Source organism: Scardinius erythrophthalmus (assembly GCF_964197995.2).
Source record: "Scardinius erythrophthalmus genome assembly, chromosome: 10".
Taxonomy (NCBI): Eukaryota; Metazoa; Chordata; class Actinopteri; order Cypriniformes; family Leuciscidae; genus Scardinius; species Scardinius erythrophthalmus.
This window is the reverse complement of record NC_138230.1, coordinates 15234099-15257875: the sequence shown is the minus strand read 5'-3', so window position 1 is coordinate 15257875 and position 23777 is coordinate 15234099. Positions and strand designations below refer to the sequence as shown.

The 23777-nt window shown below is 36.8% G+C and overlaps 2 protein-coding genes across 7 annotated transcripts in view; one reads left to right on the top strand and one right to left on the bottom strand.

Annotated features, from left to right (window-relative positions):
* necap1 (NECAP endocytosis associated 1) overlaps positions 1-10365 on the bottom strand; it is a 29857-nt gene extending 19492 nt beyond the window's left edge. For 2 of the 4 annotated variants that reach the window (XR_014030992.1, XR_014030993.1), the window contains exons 1-7: positions 10118-10304; positions 8523-8623; positions 8292-8396; positions 8107-8188; positions 7828-7936; positions 7508-7646; positions 7014-7107 (exon numbers count right to left, since the gene is read on the bottom strand). Coding sequence is in view for 2 of the 4 variants with exons in the window: in XM_081377166.1 (XP_081233292.1) it covers positions 3979-4039; positions 7014-7107; positions 7508-7646; positions 7828-7936; positions 8107-8188; positions 8292-8396; positions 8523-8623; positions 10118-10212 (786 nt within the window). In the remaining 2 variants the exon portion in view is untranslated. Of the gene's footprint in view, positions 1-3337; positions 4040-7013; positions 7108-7507; positions 7647-7827; positions 7937-8106; positions 8189-8291; positions 8397-8522; positions 8624-10117 lie in introns of those variants that run through there. The other 2 variants (XM_081377166.1, XM_081377165.1) reach the window with 2 other exon arrangements.
* A 384-nt stretch (positions 10366-10749) lies between these two features.
* On the top strand, positions 10750-21573 carry epn1b (epsin 1b). Of its 3 annotated transcripts, none has more exons than XM_081376011.1 (11): positions 10750-10825; positions 11502-11600; positions 12334-12424; positions 14154-14309; positions 17241-17369; positions 17454-17574; positions 17976-18142; positions 18261-18768; positions 19492-19608; positions 20505-20657; positions 21265-21573. In XM_081376011.1, exons 3-11 carry the CDS (start codon positions 12356-12358, stop codon positions 21357-21359), a joined length of 1515 nt encoding a protein of 504 aa, XP_081232137.1. In that variant the 5' UTR covers positions 10750-10825; positions 11502-11600; positions 12334-12355; the 3' UTR covers positions 21360-21573. The 3 variants fall into 3 exon arrangements, with proteins under 3 accessions (XP_081232137.1, XP_081232136.1, XP_081232138.1); XM_081376010.1 differs by having other exon boundaries at positions 20944-21573; XM_081376012.1 differs by lacking the exons at positions 11502-11600; positions 21265-21573 and having other exon boundaries at positions 10759-10825; positions 20505-20781.
* The last annotated feature ends 2204 nt before the right edge of the window (positions 21574-23777 follow it).

Sequence of the window (23777 nt, the reverse complement as noted above, 5' to 3'; positions counted from 1 at the left end):
TAAAAAAAGAATCTTTTTCATTCAATACATTAAGGGCATGCTTACATGACAACGATGTACTAAAAACAGAAAAGTTTTTCCTTCGCATTTTTCACGTACAAACGACAACGCCGTCAAAACAATCACATGGATCCGCGGAAATGAGTTATGGAGGCTTGTTTCCGCCACTGAATAAAACATTTTAAAAGATAATTGCGACTTTTATCTCACAATTGCGAGTTTACATCTCACAATTCTGACTTTATTTCTCAGAATTGCGAGATATAAAGTCAGAATTGCGTGAAATAAAGTCGCAATTGCGTCTTATAAAGTCAGAATTCTGACTTTTTTTCTCGCAATTGCGACTTTATATCACGCAATTCTGACTTTATATCTCGCAATTCTGAGAAATAAAGTCAGAATTGTGAGATGTAAAGTCGCAATTGCGTCTTATAAAGTCAGAATTCTGACTTTTTTTCTCGCAATTGCGACTTTATATCACGCAATTCTGACTTTATATCTCAGAATTCTGACTTTATATCACGCAATTCTGACTTTATAACACATAATTGCGAGTTTATATCTCGCAATTCTGACATCTTTTCTCAGAATTGTGAGATATAAAGTCCAATTCTAAGAGGGGAAAAAAGACAGACTTTTTTTTTTTAACCTTAAAATAGTTTATATCTCACAATTCTGACTTTATAACATGCAATTGTGACTTAATATCATGCAATTCTGACTTTATATCTCCCAATTGCGTGATATAAAGTCAGAATTCTGAGATATAAAGTCAGAATTGCGTGATATAAAGTCGCATTTGTGAGAAAAAAAGTCAGAATTCTGACTTTATAACACGCAATTGTGACTTTATTTCACGCAATTCTGACTTTATATCTCGCAATTCTGACTTTAAAACACGCAATTGCGACTTTATTTCACGCAATTCTGACTTTATATCTCGCAATTCTGAGAAATAAAGTCAGAATTGCGAGATGTAAACTCGCAATTGTGAGATAAAAAGTCGCAATCTTTTTTTTTTGTTTTTTTTTTGCCGTAAACAAGCTTCCATAAGCAGTTGGCGATGCCACTTTTTAAAGAAAATCTACGCGCCTATAAACTAAACACGTAATACGCATTTGCAAGACTTCACCATTTTCACAAAATTGTGTTTTTGTAGTTTACATGGAGACAATAATATTATCATTTTCAAAATTATGCACTTTGAACCCTGTTTTCAAAAATGTACATTTTCAGGCCCCAAAAACGCCATCGTTGAGTAAATGAATGGCCAAAACGCATAAAAAACTTTCCGTTTTAGTTTAAACAGTGTCATGAAAATGGCCCCTAAGTGTCTCAATTCTCGGTTTACCTCATAAGTTGTATATAACATAAGACAATCAACAGCTGAAGCATGATTCAATTGCAAGGTAAAAAAATCTCACAAGTCCAAATCCAATAATAGATGTCCCAGTCCAAAGTTCAAAAGCAATCCAATTAATTATGTAAACAAGGTAAATCCACAACCCAGGAGTCATTGGGTACAAAGCAAACCTTTGTAAGTATGAAAAACTAAGCCAATCAGAATGATCCTGTGAACAAACAAGCCATAACAAAGATTAAGGGAACTACAAAGGGTTTTTAAGCGGTCATTACTCTCAACAGGCAAGGAGTAAGTGTTATGTATTATGAAAATACTCAGCACTGGGGTGACAGAGACGTTTGGTGGCCAAACTGAGAAGGACAGGCTGTGAGTGGTAGATCTTTCTCAACTAATCGAAGCAGCTGAGCTAGGAAAAGTCTGCAAAAAGGAAGCGTACAAGATGTTATCTGACTCTGAGATAGATATAAATGACGGAAACAGACTCTGTTATGTGCCCTAAGGTCATCAGCTGGAAAATACAGCTTAAGTGCAGCTTCTGGTAGCTGTGTTTAGCGGATTTATTGCTGGTCCAAGCTGATCTTGCACATGACTAATGGCCAATCTTAGACCAACTACCATGGTCCACAACAACATTTACCATCTTAAACTGGATTTTCCAGTAGAAACTGCTAGGCACAAAGCTCACAAAAATGTGAGATAGATTAACCATCTGTAATTATAGTGATTTTATTTACTTCCAAAATTAAGTAGCTTTCACGTTTCAGTGACATTCGCTGAGTAAACAAAAAGCCATTTTCGATAAAAAATTGCATATAAGATTTCCATTCTAGGTTAACACAAAAGCTAAGAGAGTTCAACTCACCTGGACTAGCGCACAATCCCATGCTAAAAACATATGAAGAAATATTTACATGAAAACATAAGAAATATTTACTTTAATATACTTGTATCAAATATTTTGTATTGACTGAATATGAAATAAATGTGATATACAGATAATCCCTCAACATACTTTTACTCACGCAAATGACTCAAATCAGTGAAGCATATGTTAATGCTTAAGGAGACATACTAATATGAGGAAATTATATTTGAATATTATGTATTTATAATATTTTGGTTAGAAGAATTGTAAATTTGTCATGGTAACAATTGTCTGCCTACAAAAAAATTAGTATACACTTACTGTAAGGCCATAATAGATTAAAAAGAATATTTATTTCATAAGTGTTGTAATACGTATTCATAATTATAAATCAATATTTTATCAATATATTAACAAACATAACTACTATTTTGTATATAATCTTTTGTAAGTAATATATAATTGTTAACCGGGACTGGAAGTTAAAATTAAGGTTTTCTTTTACAGATAAAATGGGTCAAAATAGAGATTTAACATACATTAAAAAGTTCATGCTCATTAGGGCAGCAGGTGTCACAAAAAAACAGGTTGAGAATAAAAGTTATTAACTGAAAAACTTAAAGAATTAAGGTGAAGAATTAGACGTGAGACCATCAGGAATCCTTTAGTCTCCAGTGCCACCATTTTCCAGAACTGCAACCTACTTGGAGTTTGCCTTGGTGTTGTGCTTGGAAAAAACATACGATCAGAATATTGACTTGCCTAATAATTATGCACACACTGTAACTGTATTATGTTATTACGGTGGAAGACTATGGACATTTTTGTAAGGACAACAAATCAGCAAACTGTTGTACATGGAGCAGAGGGCCTTGAAATCTGATAACAGACAAAATGAGAAATTATATACATTTGAAATAGCAAATCCTAATTCAAATAACATTGGACCTCATAAACAGTAATATGCTTGTATTTGTTTCCACGCTATAAGCTTTAGGCTAGGCTTGGCATTTTAGATATTTTTCATAGACTGGTATGGAAAATCCTAATATTTTTGAGAATCATATTCCACAGAGATTATTAAAAAAAAATCACATGTGAAGCAATGTGCATTATAGTTCTTTTGTATATTTTATTTTCGTTTAACACTCAAGTTACTCAAGTAAATGACGATATGGATAAGTAATGGATATCTAGACATAATCCCTATATTTGAGGGACATAATTTTTCTACATTGTGGCCTTCAACCAATATTTATGTAGATTTATACTGTACAGATTTTATATATTCTTATGACACATAGGATGTTAAGCTCTTGACATATCCAGGCCTCATTTAAATTCTACACTTTCAATCCATCTCTGACTTTTTAAACACTCACACGCATATTCACTCCTCCAAAACCAAAGACAACACATACAAGTTATGACAACAAAGTGGAAACATCCAACACTTTGTGGACAAATGTAAAGATACTGAAACAGTCTTCAAAAAAACATTACCATAAAGTTTCACATAGTACGCCCATCTTTTTATACAATCTTTTTCATAATTTCAGTTGGCTGATTTGTTTTAGAAGACCAACACAATTCTTAATAGCCTATTTCTCACCTCTGTGCTCTGCTAAGATTAGCAGCTTTACATACAGCTTGCCTCTAACGTTCCATACTAGTATCCAGTATCTTTTAATTGCAGTAGTTCTGATGAAGGAATGGGAACAATAATGGAATGAAAGATGATGAAACTTTTTCAGAACTGGACCCAGTTCCCAGAAGAGGGGTCTTGGCGTGATGCTGGAGGAGGAACAGAGCTGAAAGAAAGAAAGAAAGAAAGAAAGAAAGAAAGAAAGAAAGAAAGAAAGAAAGAAAGAAAGAAAGAAAGAAAGAAAGAAAGAAAGAAAGAAAGAAAGAAAGAAAGAAAGAAAGAAAGAAAGAAAGAAAGAAAGAAAGAAAGAAAGAAAGAAAGAAAGAAAGAAAGAAAGAAAGAAAGAAAGAAAGAAAGATTATTCCAGCTTTTACATACTTCTGCACACTAACACATGTAGTGGTTTAAGATCAGTTTTAAGAAAATATTTAGGGCCAGATTTACTAAACAGCAATTAGACTTGAATCTCATAAATGCACAGGAGAGAATGGAAAGATCTGTGGGTGATCTACTGACAATGCAATACAGACGCATCCAACTCATTTCCATAATGACTAGGGATGGCGAAAACTAAAAAAAAATTGAACATTTTTAGTTTTCGCCATCCCTAGTCATTATGGAAATGAGCTGGATGCGTCATTAGCCAGCTGAAACCGGTTAACCGATTAGTTTAAAATATGCTATTTGAAATAACAGCCATTTCGAGCCGCGCCTGCAATTTCGCAACTCTGTCGCATCTCTCTGCCGCTCTGTCTCCCGTTCACACCATAGACTGTAAAAAATGGTTCACACACACACACTGCCCCGGCGCCACCCTTCCACTCACGTCACTTTTTTAAAATCCCCTACAGCGCGAAACATGAGTCCCACAAACGCGGCGCCAAGGAGCTTGTATGTAATCGGAGGACAAATGGCTCCTTAGTTTCGAAATGGTTTGGGTACAATGTGATCGCGTTGAAAATAAAGGCGTTTGTCTAGCGTTAGAAGCTCATTTGAAACATTGCCACGGCTCATTTAAAGGTGCATTGCGCAACGTTTCATGTTAAAAATATCCGTTTTTCTAACCCATACATGCTTAAACAATTGCCTGATGGGCTGAATGAGCCCTTCTCTGATCACTGCGATTGCCTCTATAATCCTGTACAGTAAAATAAATAAGAGGGATTCGGGTCGGAATTTGAGACTGGGCGTGACGTCATGCGCGTTCAGTTGCAGTGTTGCGGTTTCGCTTGTCGCCAGAGGGGGCATAGTTCTGCAAAAACTCAGAGACTTGCGCAATGCACCTTTAAGAAAATGACAGCTCCGAAGAAACGCCACTTTAGTTTGAGGTAGTGCTGCCCTGGCTCTAACCTTGAGTGTTTTAGCCTGTAGCCTTTACTTTTCGCAAACCTTGTGAGCGCGCGAACCCAAACGCTGTAACCTCGCACCAAATGTTTTTATTGGTTTATTAAGTACAAACAGGCGAGTTATGAAAAATTGAGTGTGAGGGATTTGTTCACTTCACACAAAAAGATCTTGGAATGAGATGGCTAACTGTAGTAGCGTTTAGTCCACTGTCTATAATAGCCTAATTTAGAGATCACTTTTTTTTTTTTTTTACCGACTACCGACAACTTTGATCGGTTAACGTTGATACGGTCAACCATCGGTCAAACGGTCAGTGGTTAACATCCCTAATAATGACCAACATAAGCAATCTACCAAGAGCAGCGCAAATTAGAGTAGTATTGGCTGAACGTCTGATGCATAAGGCACACAAATTGGGAAACACTTCTGGAGTTTAGAAGTCGTCATCTGATTGGTCGAATTCTCCAGGATTTTTGGGAGATCTTGTTTTTTAACAGTCCGCCTAGAAACAAAGCCAAACCACCTCTTGGAAAAAGAAAGCCATTGTGTTTACAACTGTAATAATAGTTGGGTTTCCATCCAAACGTGAAGCAAATCTTTTCAAAGTTCGCAAAAAACAAAAACAAATGCAAATTAGGTGTGTTTAAGTTGTTCGAGCGGATGACGGTGGTACTGGTAACCTAGCAACCAACAGAAAATAAAACACCATCAGCGGAAACAGTAGTGATGTGTCGTTCGTGAACGAGTCGGCTCTGTGAGCCGCCTCCTTTAAGTGAAGGCTGAGAGTTGGTTCCCGTCTGAGAGCCGTTTTCCCTTTTTGTATATTAATACAAGACAGAATAATATGATAATCCTTTCGCTACACTGCTCAGCCACACGTCAAGTAGTCGCTAGTTGAATGTTATTTTGATGTGTATGTGCATGCAATCACGTGTGATGACATAACCCCACCGCTCTCAATTCGCAGGTGGTCAGAATTAAGGGATTTTTCCCCCGAAATTTAGCATTTCCATCACTCGTTTCTGATGCGATATTTCAAAATGCGCATAAAAACAGTGTGATGGAAACATACCTATAGAGCACAGCGCTATTGTTGCAGGAAACTTGCACATCGTTCTTGAATTAATAATTTATTAGATGCATGGAGGTCTGTTATCGTTTCAACTTTACATTTTCATGCCCCTAAACATAATGCGGTACAAAACTAACTGTGATTGGTTGCTTTACATTTTGGCCAAAGAAAGCTGTGATGGAGTCCAGACCTTCTGCCATCAGTCTATAGGTCTGGCTACATGAGACTAGGTGCAGGTAATCTACTAATAACACAGGCAGAGTGAATAAAAAAAAGTGGCTTGGAAAAGGATATGTTCGGATAACGTTTTCCTGTGACATTTCAAATTAATGAACACGAGTGGAGAAAAATTCTCTGCGATGCCTCCTCCTACAGCAACTATCGCAACATGTCAAGCGTAAAACGGGTTAAGACATGCTTTTTTGGGAGTTAAATAATAAAGCAAAAACCAGTTAATTGACACAAACCTTAGTAAATCACATTGTGGTATTTATTTAAATATTCTACTCCTATATATTTTGCACCTGAAAGGGAAACTCCAACAAATGCATATGCAATAAGGTCAGCCTCCAAAATACATCTACATTTTACATTTGGCAGACGCTTTTATCTAAAGCGACTTACACTGCATTTCAAGGTACACATTAGTAAATCTGGCCCTTAGTGATTAGTAGTAATATCTGAGTACAGGAACTTATTCAATGGTCAAGAATCATGTTACCTTGCAGAGCTGGAGAAATCTCCCCATAGGTCAGAGCTGGGGTTTGACTGAACCACTGTATTAGAGTTACTGCTGTCCAGTTCTAATAAACATCCTAAGAGTAGGGAAAGAACATGAGATTAAGAAAAAAAAAAGAGAAAAATGTTATCAAGGTTATCAAGATATCTGTAAAATGTATATGTGTGTTTGTCTGCATGTGCATGCATTTAGAGTGGGTGAGATATTATTAAAAATGAATTGTCAGGCTCAGAATTTATATTTTACATTTACAGAATTAATATATGGTTACAACACTGATGGAAAGCGTTTTGTCTTTGCATTTGTCCTCTAAATAACGTTTTTTTTAAGAAATATTCTACTATTATGTGTGCGAGCTCCTCTCCTTGTTGAACTCAGAATTAATATATTACATATATACCTTATCCATGGCATCAAAGAAAAGAGGATGCACAAATGAGTTCATATATAAGTAGTAATGAGGTCAAATGATGTACCTGTCTGTGCTCCTCCTGATGGCTGTTCTGTGTTGTGATTGGACGAAGGAGGAGGTGCTATCTTTCCCCCTGGAGGTGGAGGGAGGAGCCCAAAGCCTCCTGAGCTCTGAGGGCGGGGTTTGTCTCTCTTTTTACCTTGCTAAATATTAAGAAACATTTCTCTAATTTAACACAAACTGTATATTTACAATATGTGGACATGAAAAATCACTGTATTTTCTTCTGAACATGTAGTGATGCAACACTAGAACTATTAAAGCCAAAATCGGACAAAAAATAAATAAAAATCTCATTACGAAAGAAGTTTTCAGCTGTTTTACCCCGATATTCAGAGTGATGGTCTGTCCCTCTTTGAAGCCTAGATCCAGTTTGGGTCCTGAGTCTGCAGACTGAGAACTTTTGCTAAGTTCATCCTCCTGTTTAACCCACCTTACAGAAAGAAAAAATGTAATATTTTAAAAAGAAAATCAAAAACTGTATCTGCTAAAACTGCTTTATTATGCCCAAAGGGAATTAAGTAAAAGCATCAAATGGCATCCAAGGAGTTAACGCAAATACAAAAGCATTTCCAGTCTACATGACTTTTAATAGAAACTCACTTGAAATGATCCTGCAAGGCGACATTGAAGTCAAAAGAATCACCTCTGTCTCCGAATCCAACGCCAATGAACGCACTCCGACCTAAAATGGATAATGTTTATCTAAACTGTAACACAGTAGTGAAGTATAACCTATTCCCAGTACGGTAAGATACAGGGTATGTAAAGTAAGATGATACACTCACCATTGTCATCCTGAATACGGAGAACAAAATAGCGACTAGAATCGCTGACAGTCTCCAAGGCAATGCCAGGGTATTCCGTAATCGGTGCTTGAGCAAACAGCTCACCTGAAGACAATGATGAAAGAAGGACATCTAGGAGCTTATTTGGCTGAACAAATGTCTCTGAGAGTCATCCAACCAAACATTCAATTTAGATTTAGATTCTTTTGCATCAGTACGCAGATTTCTAACCTGAGACTTTGTCCTCCAGTTTGATATAAGCCACCTTCCCCTTTGCTGTTATGCGCAAACGACCCGTCCAATCAGGAGTGTCCAGCTTCCAGTCAGCCGCCCTGCCATTATCACAGCAGAAATGTCATTTCAGGTCCATCAAATTGTGTATTTTTCATACTCTAGATGGGTTTTCTATGGAAACATCTAATAGGGGGAGTTTAAATGGATAGTTAAGTTCACCCAAAAATGAAAATTGGCTCATCCCAACCCTATAAGACTTTGCATGCATCACACGCTAGAACAAACTTCATTGGTTCTCGCGCATCACCCACGCATGTTTGAGCTTCAGTGTTTACCATGTGTGATGTGCTCTATGTATGTGTTAATCATTGTTAAATTGCCAAATTCAAATCGGTTCATTATATAAAGCTATTCCATCACTTTACAAAACTTGGATAGAATCGTTCGATTCATATGGATTTGTTTTACAATTCCTTTATGCCTTTTTTGGATCTTCTAAGTTTTGGTAACCTGAAGAGGAGCACAGAGGGGAAGAAACCTTGCAGGTTTCATTATAAATATCTTAAATTGTGTTTCAAAGTTTAAGTATTATGGGTTTGGAACGACATGAAGGTGACTAAATGATAAAAAAATGTTGTTGTTATAATCTAACATATTATAGTAATGAGTACTGGGGAAAAAGTGATTGATTGTCACAATGCAAAGTCAGTCAGTGTGAAATTAACATTCTCCCTACATATTTTTTAAATGCATTATCTTATCATTTCAATAATCCTTTGCTAGAAGAGCTGTCTTTACTTCAATTTCATGAGACTTTAATGGTCCCAAAATAGGCTTCATTTTTATTCTTTTCTTTTTCTGGGTCCAAACATGACTGGCTTCATGCGATTCACACAAATAGCAGCTCATTGGGTTCAAGCTTTTAGTTTGGTGGGAACAGAAGACATTTAACCCATTTCGGCAGTTTATGGCAAATTTAGAAGTATTATTGCAATTTCCAGAGCTATTAGAACAACACTATAGGCTCCTACTGAGGGAATACAACTGGTATTTTAGTAGAGGAGGAATGTGTGTCACTGAAGCATCACATTCTCTGTGGGCAAGAGCTATTAGGACTAATTATACTATAAACTGGATCACATATACGCAGAAAACACACCTCACATCAACACAATACCATATCATTACAACCATAATGATAATAATAATAATACAAATGAAAGATGCTCTATCTACTTCAATGGCATGAAAATGTCATGTAAATAAATAATTATTAATTGTAATGACATTTTCAGTGGTTTACTCTTGCCCAATTCCTATTAAGATGCATGAGCTAATCGTCAAACAGACCAAGCATCTGACATCACAAGATGTTTTCCCTCATCAGCAGAACTGTATGTTCAATGTCTCTGCGACATACCAGTCCACAGAAAAATAATTAAATGCGATACATGTATTGTTTATTATAAACTCTTGTTCGAAATAGACGTATGGTGCTGATACAAACAAGACAAAAACGTATTGCGTATTACAACATTATTTACATTACAAACACCTGCCATGGGCACAGGCCCGCACATCCTTTAATTCACCTGTATCCGCGATTCGACGCTCTCGGCGGTATGCGGTAAACACTGACATCTGGTTTTACGCACAGAATTGACTCGTATTCCCCCTCGGACGCCATCTTGAACTGATTTCAATGAATGCGAGTAATATTTCTGTCTTCATCCAATTTGTTATTGCGGGCCAGCCGCTTCTACAGGCATCGGAGCGTCAGTGACGTCAACGATGCCTCAGGCACGAGCTTGAGAATGACGCATCACGCTTCCTCAGATCTGAGAATGAAAGGATCGACTCATTGTTATGGAAACCGGGCTCAGTGCAACCGCAAACATGGTGTTGGGATCAGCGGATTTTTCATCGCATGTTCGCATCCCTTTGGTACTCCAAACCAAGTGGCACATTTAACAAACCCTTTACATACATTCATTATTCATATATTATTTTGTTTATTGTCTTTTTTTTATCAAAGGGCTTTCATGCAGCAGCAACAACAACACAAATCATCCTGTGTTTGTTTACCCTTGTGGTTTCAATGTAAACCACATAGCCACGCCCACTCATCAAAAATCACTGACCAGCGTGCGTTCACGCAATGCAAACCGCCACTCCCACCTCATGAATATTCAGTAGGGAGGCTACGTTCGTTTTTTGACAGGTAGCCGTAAACGGAAGCGGAAATTTCCGCCTCTGGAAAAGCCTCTCATCATCACCTATCCTGTCCATTCTCCCAAAAGGTTGGTATATTACAATATAAATATATATATTTATTGTATTCGTCAATCAATCCGAAATGTCGCTGAGCTGACGTAAGAAGCGATTCTATATGTAAATCTTTAGCTAAGACGCAGTGTATCATCATGCATTATTATCCTCCTGTTTTTAAGGCGATGGCTCTCCGTTCCAAACCAATATCAGCTTTTGCAGGCGTCAGATTACAGTCAGGGCACGATCAGATGATGCGACAGTTTCGCAGTTTATTGTACATAACAAAGATCTAGTTCATGTCATGTCTGTCATAGTGATTGTCATCAAACGATGCTTTCATTCACACATTACCTTTGAGGTGTTTGGTGTCTGCAGCCAGGATTGGTAGGATGTCTATCTACCCTACTGATAAATAAATCAGCGATCATTTGGATCACATAGCATTTGGGAAATTTTCTCAGTACAGATTGGATTTGCTGTTGAAAATAGCATAAAATCGAGCATTATATTGATAGCAGGATATTGGCTGTTGATGTTAACTCTTATAAATAAATACATATAATATATACTATATTCTATATACCAGAGAATAGCATATAAATAAAATAATCTTTATTTTTCTACTAACTTTGACAGAATGATCATTTTTGGTCATGTTAATGTTAACCATAGTTACAGAGTCTATCCTCATATTATGCTGTATAGGTCCGTAAAGTCTCCATAGGGAAAGGCTCATGGACTGAAGTGCCTGTCAGCGATTGAGAAATTCAGTCAACAGCCATTTTTACATCCTTTACTTAGCAGGTAAGTGGAGCAAAATAATTCAATGATGTATATCCTTTTAATTTTATTAGCATGTGTGATATTGTTAATAAACTATTTATAATAGCAGATGTATATCATATCCTCTGATTAGGATTAATTTAATTAATACAGTAACTAAAACTAAAACAATACAAAATGGTGAACTTTAAATACAATAATATAAAATTAAAAGCTAATAAATAATATTTTTTTTATTTAATAAAATAGAAAAACTTAAACATATTTTATTTCAGCTAATTGCCAAGGCAGCATTTCTCATTTTCATTTAATTTAGCTTTATTTAATAACTTAAAATAAAATAAAAATGAATAACTATATAGATATATAAAAAAAATGGGGGGGAAATAAAAAAAAAAAAAAAATACTAAACCTTTTACTAAAATTGAAAATGAAAACAGAAAATATTAAAATAAAAACCATTTCAAAATATAAATAAAAACTGTAATATTATCTCAATAAAACTAAAATAACACTGGCTCTGATATATAACTTCTGTTATAAATAGGCTAGACTAATAACACAACTAATAGTGCCTGATGCTGTATTATGAAGGCTCTGTTTCCTAATTATCAAAGTTATCAAACAATGATTATGATATATAAGAAGCCGTTTTTGATCCATGTGCTGTATTTGCAATGATTAACAATGATGAGCCTACTTGCATTTTTGTTGAACAATGTGTATTTTACAAAAACAAAAAAATCCTTTAAAGGGTCTAGGACAAAACAGCCATCATGACTCACTCAATGCTGCGACGCCAACTGAAGAACCTTGTTCAGAACTTCTCTGAGGCAGAGGTCAAGGTGAGTTTTTGCTCTTACTCTTTTGTCAATCCCATTCAAGTCTTCAAGGTGAGACTTTGTCTGTATCAACTATAAGTCAAGTCACCTTTATTTATATAGAGCTTTATACGATAAGATTGTTTCAAAGCAGCTTTACGGTGGTAACAGGAAAATAATAATTCAATGATGCAATTGGCTGTACAGCAACTCTAAAAGAAAATAGTGTCATTGTTCAGCTGATGTCAGTTCAGTGTTGATTCAGTTCCGTTGTAAAGATAATCAATTATTAAATTAGTTAATTTCATCTCTAAAGCAGTTCTGCAGAAAACAGTGATGTCATCGTCCAGCTCAGTTCAGTTTTCATCTGATAGTGTCAGTGAAATCAAATCAATAATATTGAGTGTCCCCAACTATGCAAGCCAGAGAAGACAGTGGCAAGGAACCCAAACTCCATCAGGTGACAGAATGGAGAAAAAAAACGAACGAACACGATCTGATTCTGATTTATTGCTGAAATCAGATTGCGGATCGATAGCATTAAAATATTCACCCAGTTCCTTTTGCTTGAAGATCGGATTCATCTCGTCGGTGTGGCGCTGAAGCTGGCCGTAGGGTCTGTGCGGAGGACCTGTCTGGTTCTTGTGGTCTCTGCTGACGATCTGTGCCGTCGACATGCCTTCACAGGGGACTGTCTAGTTGAGAGGATATTTGCTGACGTTCAGGGCTGCGTTGTGGTTGTGTCTTGGTGTAGGTCCACATCTTATCTGGATATGGACCGGATCCGGCTGACTACGGTAACCTCGGAATAAACAGAGAGACTAATATTAGCGTAGATGCCATACTTGTTACGATGTAACAAGTACATCGGGTGTTATAGGGAGTGTTCACGGTTCCAGTTGACCTCATTTATGCAAATTAACAATCCTTTAACGGGTGTGAATTATAATAATGTTTTATGTGTATGCCAGGTTAAAGAGATGCTTTTAGTCTATATTTAAACTGACAGAGTGTGTCTGCTTCCCGAACAAGGTTAGGAAGACTGTTCCAGAGTTTAGGTGCTAAATAGAAAAAGGATCTACCGCCTGCAGTTTATTTTGATTTTTTTTTTGTATATTATCAACTGGTCAGAATTTTTTGATCGCAATAGACATGAAGGACTATAATGCGTTGGAGCTAAGCCATTTAGTGCTTTGTAAGCAATTAACAAGATTTTAAAATGTATGCAATGTTTAATATGGAGCCAATGCAATGTTGACAGATCCGGGCTAATATGGTCATACTTCCTGGTTCTAGTGAGAAGGTTCTAGTTGGACCAGCTGGAGTTTGTTTATTAAGCGTGCAGGGCAACCACCCAGTAGAGCATTACAATAATCTAGCCTTGAGGTCATGAACGCATGATCTAACTTTTCTGCATGTGTCGTAATTTAAATATATTTTTAAGATGGAAAAATGCAGTTTTACAGATGCTAGAAATCTGTCTTTTAAATGAAAGACACCTACAGTATAATTTAATTTGAAGGTCATTGCATTGTGGGATACAATTTTTATACTATATGTATTTCTATACTGAAATATTTTATTCTTAGATATCTGCCATCCATATATTCAATTCATATTCTATTATAAATAGTAGTAAGCTATTCTAAGTGTATCACTTGTACCCAGTGCAGATTAATTTACTTTGTTGAGACAGGAAACTCTGAGTTATTGGTTAGTGTTTTATGTTTTATACGTTGGATATGTTTTGTAGGTTCGGGAAGCGACCTCTAATGACCCCTGGGGGCCATCGAGCTCCCAGATGGCCGACATCTCGGACCTGACCTACAATGTGGTGGCCTGTAACGAGATTTTGGCCATGCTCTGGAAACGCCTCAATGATGACAAGAATTGGAGGCACGTTTACAAGGTGAGTGAAGGAGAGGACTGAAGAGAACGGTCACCGAGTTTAAGGAACCGGATTCTGAGCTTGCTTGCCTGCTCAGACTGATTGAATATTTATAGCAAGTGATCGTTTTTGTGACTCTATTGCGCACCCGATCATGTTACTCGATTGGTGGCTTGGTTTTTTTTCTGTCAGCAGGACCATTGATGCTGCCGCTGCAGTGTTTGATTATGTGCAGGCAGGATTTTCCATTCAGCTTCACTGGCATGATATTTCTTCCTCTGATGTTTACTTGGAGCTTTTGTTTTGATAGTGAGAGAGTGAGAGACAAAGAGAGATACAAAAAGAAAGATTGAGTTACACTATATTTAGTGGTGCTGCTGGTTAAGCATTATGTAGAATTACATTTTAAAGTGTTTAAAAATAAATAAAACATTGTAAAACATGCAAATAAACCCCCTTGCAAATAAAAACATCTCAAACCATGTCATAGGGTAAGGAGAAACATGTGTCTTCAACCTAGATTTAAATATTGCCAGTATGGAAGAACATCTAACAAAAAACAAATGTGCATTCCACAACCTGGGGGCCACAACTACAAACGCCTAATCACCATTGGATCTCAAGCAGGATGAGGAACAGAAAATTTGAATGAAGAGACCTAGGTACAGAATAAAGTTTAAAGGGATACTTCAGGATTTAGCATTAAGCTTTGTATTAGTAGAAAACCTGTAGTATTTTCGAATTACCATGCTTTCTACCCTCATATCCCCCTGAGATGAGAGATTTATGTATTTTTTGTCTGGAAAAAATCCTCCGATGACGCAAAAATCGTCATTTTGCGTCATCTGAGGATTTTTTGTCCAGAGGCTAAAGACTACAGCCAGTAGGAGGAGCTGTCCCGCATGTTCTCAACCCGCCCATAGGAGGTGGGATCTCACTCACAGAATGTACACATAGTGTCAGCCATCTTTTCTTTGGAAGCTAAGCTAGTAGGCTCTTGCTCTGTGGAGAAAGCTGAGTAGTAGGGGTTACCATCCTCTTTTTCCCGGACATGTCCGGCCGTCGAGATCGTCCAAAATGTCCGGGATTCAGCTTTTGCTTTCTGCAGTCGCCATTCATTGTTTACATGCACACCTTTTGTTTCAATCTAACGTTAACAATTCATGTCGATTGGTGAATCTGAATGTAGTGTTTACATGAACGCTAAACAAGTGATCGGTTGATGTGCGTTTTAACATTGCTAAGAAAATTCCCGCTCCTCCGTGAGAGATACGAGATCAGCGCGTCTCAGTAATGACGCCACCGGCCTCGCGCCGTTCCCCCCCCGGCCCTCAGCCTCGTCCTGCTCGCCACAGTAAACATGATGAATGGCGACTGTAGAACGCAAAAGCCGAATCCCGGACATTTTGGGCGATCTCGAAATCCCGGGCAAACTCGTCACGGAGACTCACTAGCAGCCTAGCCTTGTTGTTTGTTTTCAACTGCGCTCTCTTACCGGTAGGCGTGGCCTCCTAAGGCAGCGAAGCAAGTGCATTCTGGGAGTTGTTGTCTTTCATCCACATAAGCCAAAAATACATTTTCTGGCTTTTCTCAGTCTAGAAAGCTCCAAATTCAAAAAAAAATTCACATTTCTTCTACATAAATGACCTATTTTAAATACACATTCATCTTTCCAGAGGTGAAGGATCCCTTTAAGAAGATCAGCAATGAATTGTGGGGCTAGACCATGCAAGGCATTAATAGCATACAGCAGAACCTTAAATTTGATCTCTATAGCTAACTGGTAACCAATGTAGGGAAGGGAGAACAGCGGTGATATGCTCTATATTCCTTGTATGCTTAATTGCAGACATGAAAAAGTAGACTGAGACAAACCCACATATAAGCATTGCAGTAATCCAACTGGGATGTGATAAGTGCATGAATTACTAATTCCAAGTCCTTCTGACAAGACAAACTGTTTTAATTTGGCAATGGGCCTGAGATGTAAAAAGCTTCCTTTAATAACAGCATTTATCTACTTATCAAATAAAAAGTCCGAATCTTAGATGACACCCAAGTTTTTAACTCTATCATGCAAGGTTAAACAAACAGAGTACCTAACTGATTTTCGAGGTCAGTCATACACAATAAAGAACCAAAACCAATGGCCTGAGTTTTATTCTCATTAACATGAGGAAATTGTCAGACATCCATAATTTAACTTTCTCAAAACAAGAGATGAGATTACTGATGGAACAACAATCATTTGACCTGACAGGAAGGTGAAGTTGTGTATCATCAGCATAACCATGATAAGCTACACTGTACTTTTGAAAGCTTGAGCCTAGAGGAAGCATATAGAGAAAACAAAAAAGCATAGGACCCAAAATAGAGCCTTGTGGGATGCCACATGTTGACAATGAGGAGTGATTATCAATATTAAAAGAAAAGGTTATTTCCAACGTAAAGCAACTTCCTGGATATAATTCAGTGAGGATGCATTAAATTGATCAAAACTCAAAGTGTTTCAAATTCTTACAAAAAAATTATATTCCAGATAAATGCTGTTCTTTTAAACTTCAGATTAATCAAATAATCCTGAAAATAAATGTATCACAGTTTCCACAAAAATATTTAACAGTTTTCAACATTAATAATAATAAGAAATGATTCTTAAACAGCAAATCAGCATATTAGAATGATTTCTGAAGGATCATGTGACACTGAAGACTGGAGTAATGGCTAAAATTCAGCTTTGACATCATAGGACTCATTTAAATTTTAAAATATATACAAATAAAAAAATTGTTTTAAAATGTAATTTCACAATATATTTCACTGTATGATTGGTGGCTTGGTGAGCTTAAGAGACTTCTCTCTAAAACATTAAAAAACTTATGGAAGGAACTCAAGGAAAGGATTGTCAAAACATCTAACAGATCATGTTTTTCTCTTTTTTTTCTTCAACAGTCTTTAACCCTTCTTGAATATCTATTGAAAACGGGCTCTGACCGCATCCCTCAGCAGTGTGTGGAGAACATTCACATTATCAAAATCCTAGTAGAATACCGCTTCACAGACAAGGATGGAAAGGACCAGGTATTGCAAAATATTCGATTCTTCTACATTCATCACATTACTAATAGAGGAAAAGCTTATGGATGATGTATTTGCTCTTTGTAGGGGGTGAATGTGAGAGAAAAGGCTAAGATAGTGATGGTGCTGATTGAGGATGAGGAAAAGAGGAAAGAGGAGAGGGATTCTGCTATGAAGACAAAAGACAAGCTGACAAAGGCTCCCAGTGGTAAGGCATAAGCACTTGTCTTGCATAAAGGCAATATTCACATCATATTAAATTAGCAGAATTCAAAGCTGACTTTTCAGCATTCTTCAGAAATTATTCTAATATGCTGATTTGCTACTCAAGAAACATTTCTTATTATTATCAATGTTAAACATTCATGCTGCTTAATATTTCTGTGTAAGCTAGGATAAATGTTTTCAAGATTATTTGATGAATAGAAAGTTGTTGTTTTTTTATAGAAAGTTTTTGTAATATATTAAATGTCTTGACTGTGACTTTTTATGAATTTAATGCATCCTTGCTGAATACAATTATTAGTTCCCTCCACCTCTAACTTTTGAATAGAAGTGTCTTCTTGGTCTTTTTTCATTTATATCTGTTTAACTCTCTTTTTATGTCAGCATCCTCCGCTACAGGACCAGAAAAAGAAAAGCCAGAGATCCCCCCGTATACAGGACTGCCCTCCCTGGACAACATCCCATCGGTGGCTGACCTGACCGCTGCCATGGCCAAGAAGAAGGAGGAGCAGAAACGTCTGGAGGCCGAGAGGAAAGAGGCAGAGAGACGGGTAAGACAGACTGATCAATTACTCAGAGAAACTTTATTACATTCAAATTAAGTGATATCACAGTATCTGACTAGTATCAGACTGTCTAAGCTGACATGATGGAAATTTGTGGATTCAGGCAAAGGAAGGTGACACGGAGCCTGATCTTTGGGAAAAAGCGGCAACAGCAGCACCTCCGTCCAGCTCGGACCCCTGGGGAGCCCCATCCAACGCATCCAACGAATCCGCCCCTGGTACCAACGACCCGTGGGGGGCATCGTCTGATGATGCAAAGGAATCCAGTTCAGCTTCTAATCCTTGGGGTGAATCTGCTGATGGGAAAAACGGATCTGCAGCCACATCCAATGATCCATGGGGAAGATCTGCCAGTGCCGAGAATGGTTCTCCACCTGCTGCCGGCGACCCATGGGGTGACTCTGCCGGAATTTCAGAGGATAGTTCAACAAATGATCCATGGGGGGCTGAAACGGCGAAAGACTCAGCAACGTCAGATCCATGGGGAGCACCGGCGGATAGTGTTCAGGATTCAGCACCTGCAAACTCTGACCCGTGGGGGGCATCACCAGTCACGTCTGATCCATTTGGTGATGGTTCAAAAGCAGATAATGACCCTTGGGGCACAGCAGGTAAGAAAGTGACTGGATTGAAGAACAGGTGCATAACAAATAATGAGCTTTTTACTGTCCCACTGACAATTGCTTCAAAATTTGGTGAATTTACACTACAGTTCAAAAGTTTGGGTTCAATAACTTTTTTTTCTTTTAAAAGTAATTAACACCTTTATTTAGCAACAATGCATTAAATTGATCAAAAGTGACAGAAAAGATTTTAATTTCAAATCAATTATGTTCTTTTGAACTTCCTATTCATCAGATAATCCTGGAAAAAAAAAGTCGCATGGTTTCCAGAAAAACATTAAAACATTGATAATAAGAAGAATGCTTATTGAGTTCCAAATCAGCATATTAGAATGATTTGTTAAGGATCATATGGCACTGAATTCTGTTGTATCATCAAAGGCATAAACAATAAAACAGAAAACAGTTATGCTGTAATATTCCTATACTATGTAATACTGTTTTACTGTATTTTTGATCAAATATTAATGCTGCTTTGCTTTGGTGAGCATAAGAGATAGAATCTTACCGACCTCAAACTTTTGAACAGCAGTGTAAATGTAGATTACAGTTTAAACAAAACCCTATTAAGTTAATAGTGATGGTGTTATTGCATGTCAGATGTTCACATGCTCCGTTTGATTGTTTAAACTAACCAAATAAATGTACTTTCAGAAGAATATCAATACAAGATTACTTTTCCTAGCTAATCATCGTATGTCTTACTCTCAGCATCTTCACCCCCCGCTGCGAGTGACCCCTGGGGTGCCCCATCAGCTGCTATGACAACTGGTGACCCTTTCGGTGATGGTGGTACATCAGATCCATGGGGAGGTTCCTCTGAGAACGGTACTAATGCTTTCCTTCTCAATTTGTTTCTGCAGTCTCAAATCTTATTTTTCATGATCAATTTAGTCTTAAAGGAATAGTTCACTTAGAACATAGAACATATTTTGAAGAATGTCGGTAACCAAACAGTTGATGGACCCCATTGACTACCATAGTATTTTTTTTTCCTACTATGGAAGTCAATGGGTTACATCAACTGTCTGGTTATTGACATTCTTCAAAATATCATTCTTTATGTTCAACAGAAGAAAGAAACTCTTACAGGTTCGAAACAACTTGATGGTGTGTAATGATGATAGGATTTAAATGTTTAAGTGAACTACTCCTTTAACCTTAGACTTGCTCATTAGTCACAAACTGGCTGATGCATATTGCACACAAAAATGGCAAGCGCTTTCTAAAAATGGCAAGCGCTTTCTAAAAATGGCAAGCTCCCATCTAATCTAATTGCTGAGACTGCCATTTGCATGTTATAACATCCATTGAAGAGTTTGTTTGAAACATTTTGTTGCAAATAAACTAGATATTTCTATGTTTCATATTTCAGTTATTTCTGATATTAGATTTCACATCACTAAATATCTAGCACTAAAAATAAAGAGCAAGCAGTTGTTGTGATTAACTTTCATCTTATTTTGGTCTTTTTATCACCTTTTATCAGTTTTAATTTATTTGTATTTGTTTTATTTCTTAATTTTTAATAAACGTTATACTAATAAAATAAATAAAATATACACTACAGTTCAAAGGTTTGGTGTCGATAAGATTTTTTAAATGTTGTGTAGTAGTGAATAAAATAAATATTTTTTCAAAGGGTAAGGAACATTTGAGTGTTTTTCCCTTGTTTCAATAGCACAAGATAGTTTATTTTCTCTGAATTATTTTTCTATCAATAGGTGACACTTCTGCAAAACCTGCTGAGGAGACCAAAAAGCCAGCGTCCTTCCTCGGAGAAGGTGCTTCATTGGTGGACTTGGACTCTCTTATGTCAGTCAAGCCCAAACCGAAACAGCCCCCTCTCAGCTCCATCCCCACTCAAAAAGCCCCGGGTAAGGAGGGCTGAGAGAGAGAGCGAGAGACACTGACAATAAGAGCGACTGAGAATAAAAGAGAGAAGCACTGTATAGTTATCTGTTTATTTTTGAGTGTTTGTGATGCAATGTTTTACAAGCCTAGAGTTCATATAGTCAGAACATAACCTGTGCGTAGTTGATGTTGATCCCATCTCAACCTTTTTTATCCTTGCTTCTGTATGCTATCCATCTCCCTCCCTCCCTCGCTCCCTCCCCATCATCCTTTTTTGGTTTGCACACTTTCAACTTTCATCCTTCCCAGGTGTTTTGCCAGCCACAGGTATTACCAGGCCATTGGGCGGCAGCATATCAAATGCAGGCGGTTCTATTGCACAGCCATCAATTCCAAATTATTTTGGTTTTAATGCCATGACACCCTGTTCCAGTGGCTTCTCCCCCTTAAACTCAGCCTTTGGGGTGCCTGCCGCCCATATGGCATCTCCAACCCAGAATGCAAGCTTTTCAGCTTTGACGATGCCCAACATGGGCTTTCCCATGGCTAACCCTCACACAGCGACTAGAATGGTACAACCCAGCACTGCTGGCCCTCTTATTGGTGAGTTTTCTTCTATGTCTCTCACAGGAACCGTTACCCCACAAGCTCCAGTTCTTCATCGACCTCCATTGGTTTGGGGCACTGGAACTGGGGCAGTTGGGAAAGGAAATAACATTTTTTGAGGTCTCCATCCAGCATCCATTCATCCCTAGCCTTCTCCTTGCCCCACCACCTTCATTGATCCTAGTTGATTATGTGTGTGTATAAGTGTGTGCAAATATTTAAATATTAATGAGCAACAATATACGGTAAGTTTTCTGTTTTGGGAAAAAAAAGCATGCATACCCCTGCCTTTCCAACATGATGGACTGACAGATTAAAGCAGGTGTTTTGTTTATTCACTTGTTGGAGTTTTTCAGTATGTTTTAGAAGATAACATTCTTAAAGGTTTAAACTGGCTTATCTACTGGAATATCTGACCTGCCACTGGGCAGATTTTGGATACACTACCATGCAAAAGTTTGGGGCCAGTAAGATATTTTTAAGGAAATGAAAATTATTCAGCAAAGACACTTTTGATTAAATTCATCAGTAAACACATTTATAATGTTACAAAAGATTTGAATTCAAATAAATGCTGTTCTTTGGAACTTTCTATTCATCAAAAAAATCCTTAAATGTACCAAGGTTTCCACGCAAAAAAAGATCAGCATATTAGAAGGATTTCTGAAGGATCATGTGACACTGAAGACTGGAGTAATGATGCTGAAAATTCAGCTTTGCCATCATGGGAACAAATTACATTTTCAAATATATAGAAACCTTTCATTTTAAATTGTAATAATATTTCACATGATTGTTTTTACTGTATGTTTCAGTTTCAGCCTTGCTGACCCCAAACAGATCTTTGAACAGGAGTGTGCATTTGTCTGATAACATAGCTGGATAAACATCTAACTTGCTGTGAGGAGTAAAAAAAAAAAAATTCGGATATTTATTCCCAAACATACCTGATTAACCAAGGAAGCCAGCAAGTTGGGAGACATAGACGTGCTTTGACATTGTAACCATCATTGAATATATTTATCTTTTATTGCTATTTTAAGCAGCATTCTGTATAACAGGATTTTGCATATTGAAATATCCAGATGTGGCTTGTAGTGATTATTATGATAAGAAACATTCCAGTCATAAACATTTTTATGCTTTAGTTGGTTACGTCAGGTATGGGGTGTATTAAACTTTGAGGGCCCTAAAACTTAAACACCTAAATTTTCATGATTTATGTCATGTGGTTTGAAATTGATCTGGTTTTTAGTCAAAGCAAATCTGCTGAAGGCAACATTGTAAGTGGCGATCATGCACAATGTTTGTTGCTTATTTAAGCAAGTTAACAATATGAGAGATTAGATGAAGAGAAAGATATAAAACTTTTGAATATTGATATAAAGAAGATTCATGTTCTTTCTCTTTTTATTAAGATGCATCTTCATCACAGTTTGCTTTCTGTTGCAAAATTGATTTTTATTTATTTATTTATTATAATTCAGACTTTTTCTTTTAGTCATTTATCTAAAGGAAGAGTGTTGGAAGATCAAAATCATTATGATTCAATGAAATTCGAAAATGTAAGAAAAAAACATACTTTTCCATATTGGCTATAATTATAGGTTCAGTTACGGTTTTGTATTACAAATATATATATTTATTTATTTATTTAACCAGCTATGGTAAACCTGTGGTGTTACCTGTGAAAGTGCACAATTTAAGAATAAAGTGACAGATCATTGAAAAGCATATCCTTCATTCTAGTGACTTTATTATTTGCGTTAAGGAATGTTTCAGGTTTGATATATTGACATTTAAATTGGCTGACTTTTTATCAAATGGGCAAAAATAAAGAACGAGTAAATTCTTGATTGACTACAAGGCTTCAAAATCAGGAAAGGAGCTAACAAAATATGGAGATAGAATTGTGTCTTTATTACATGCGAGAAAATAAATGATCTGAGAGAAAAAAAAAAGTTTGAGAGAAAAAGTTTTCACACTGATAGCAAAAAAGCATTTCATGAGAGAAAAAAAATATATTTGAGAGAAAAAGTTTTCATACCAATAGCAAGAAATAATATTTGAGACTAATAAAAGTTTTGAGAGAAAGTATTGTCTCATAGAACATAAAAAAATATAAATTAGAACTTGTTTTTATTATTTCTGAGAAAAAAAATCTCTCTCAAATATATATATTTTGCTATCAGTGTGAAAACATTTTCTCTAAAAAAAAAGTGTTTCTCTCAAAACGCTTTTCTTTGCTCTTGATGCAATTTCTTGCTCTTGATGATTTTGCTGTCACGGTGAAAATTGTGTCATGGGTGGGGCCACGTTCCTATTGGCCAGTCGGGTGAGCATCGTCTTGTCTTGGGAGTCAAACTGAATCATTACACCATTGTTCGGTTCACCGGCATAGATGCCGCCTCTGCCTTAGTTGACCACGGACACTCCAATGTTTGGGTAAGATGATTGGTATGCAAACTTTTTCTCAAATATTTTTGTTTCTCTCATGAAATGTTTTTTTGCTATCAGTGTGAGAACTTTTTCTCTTA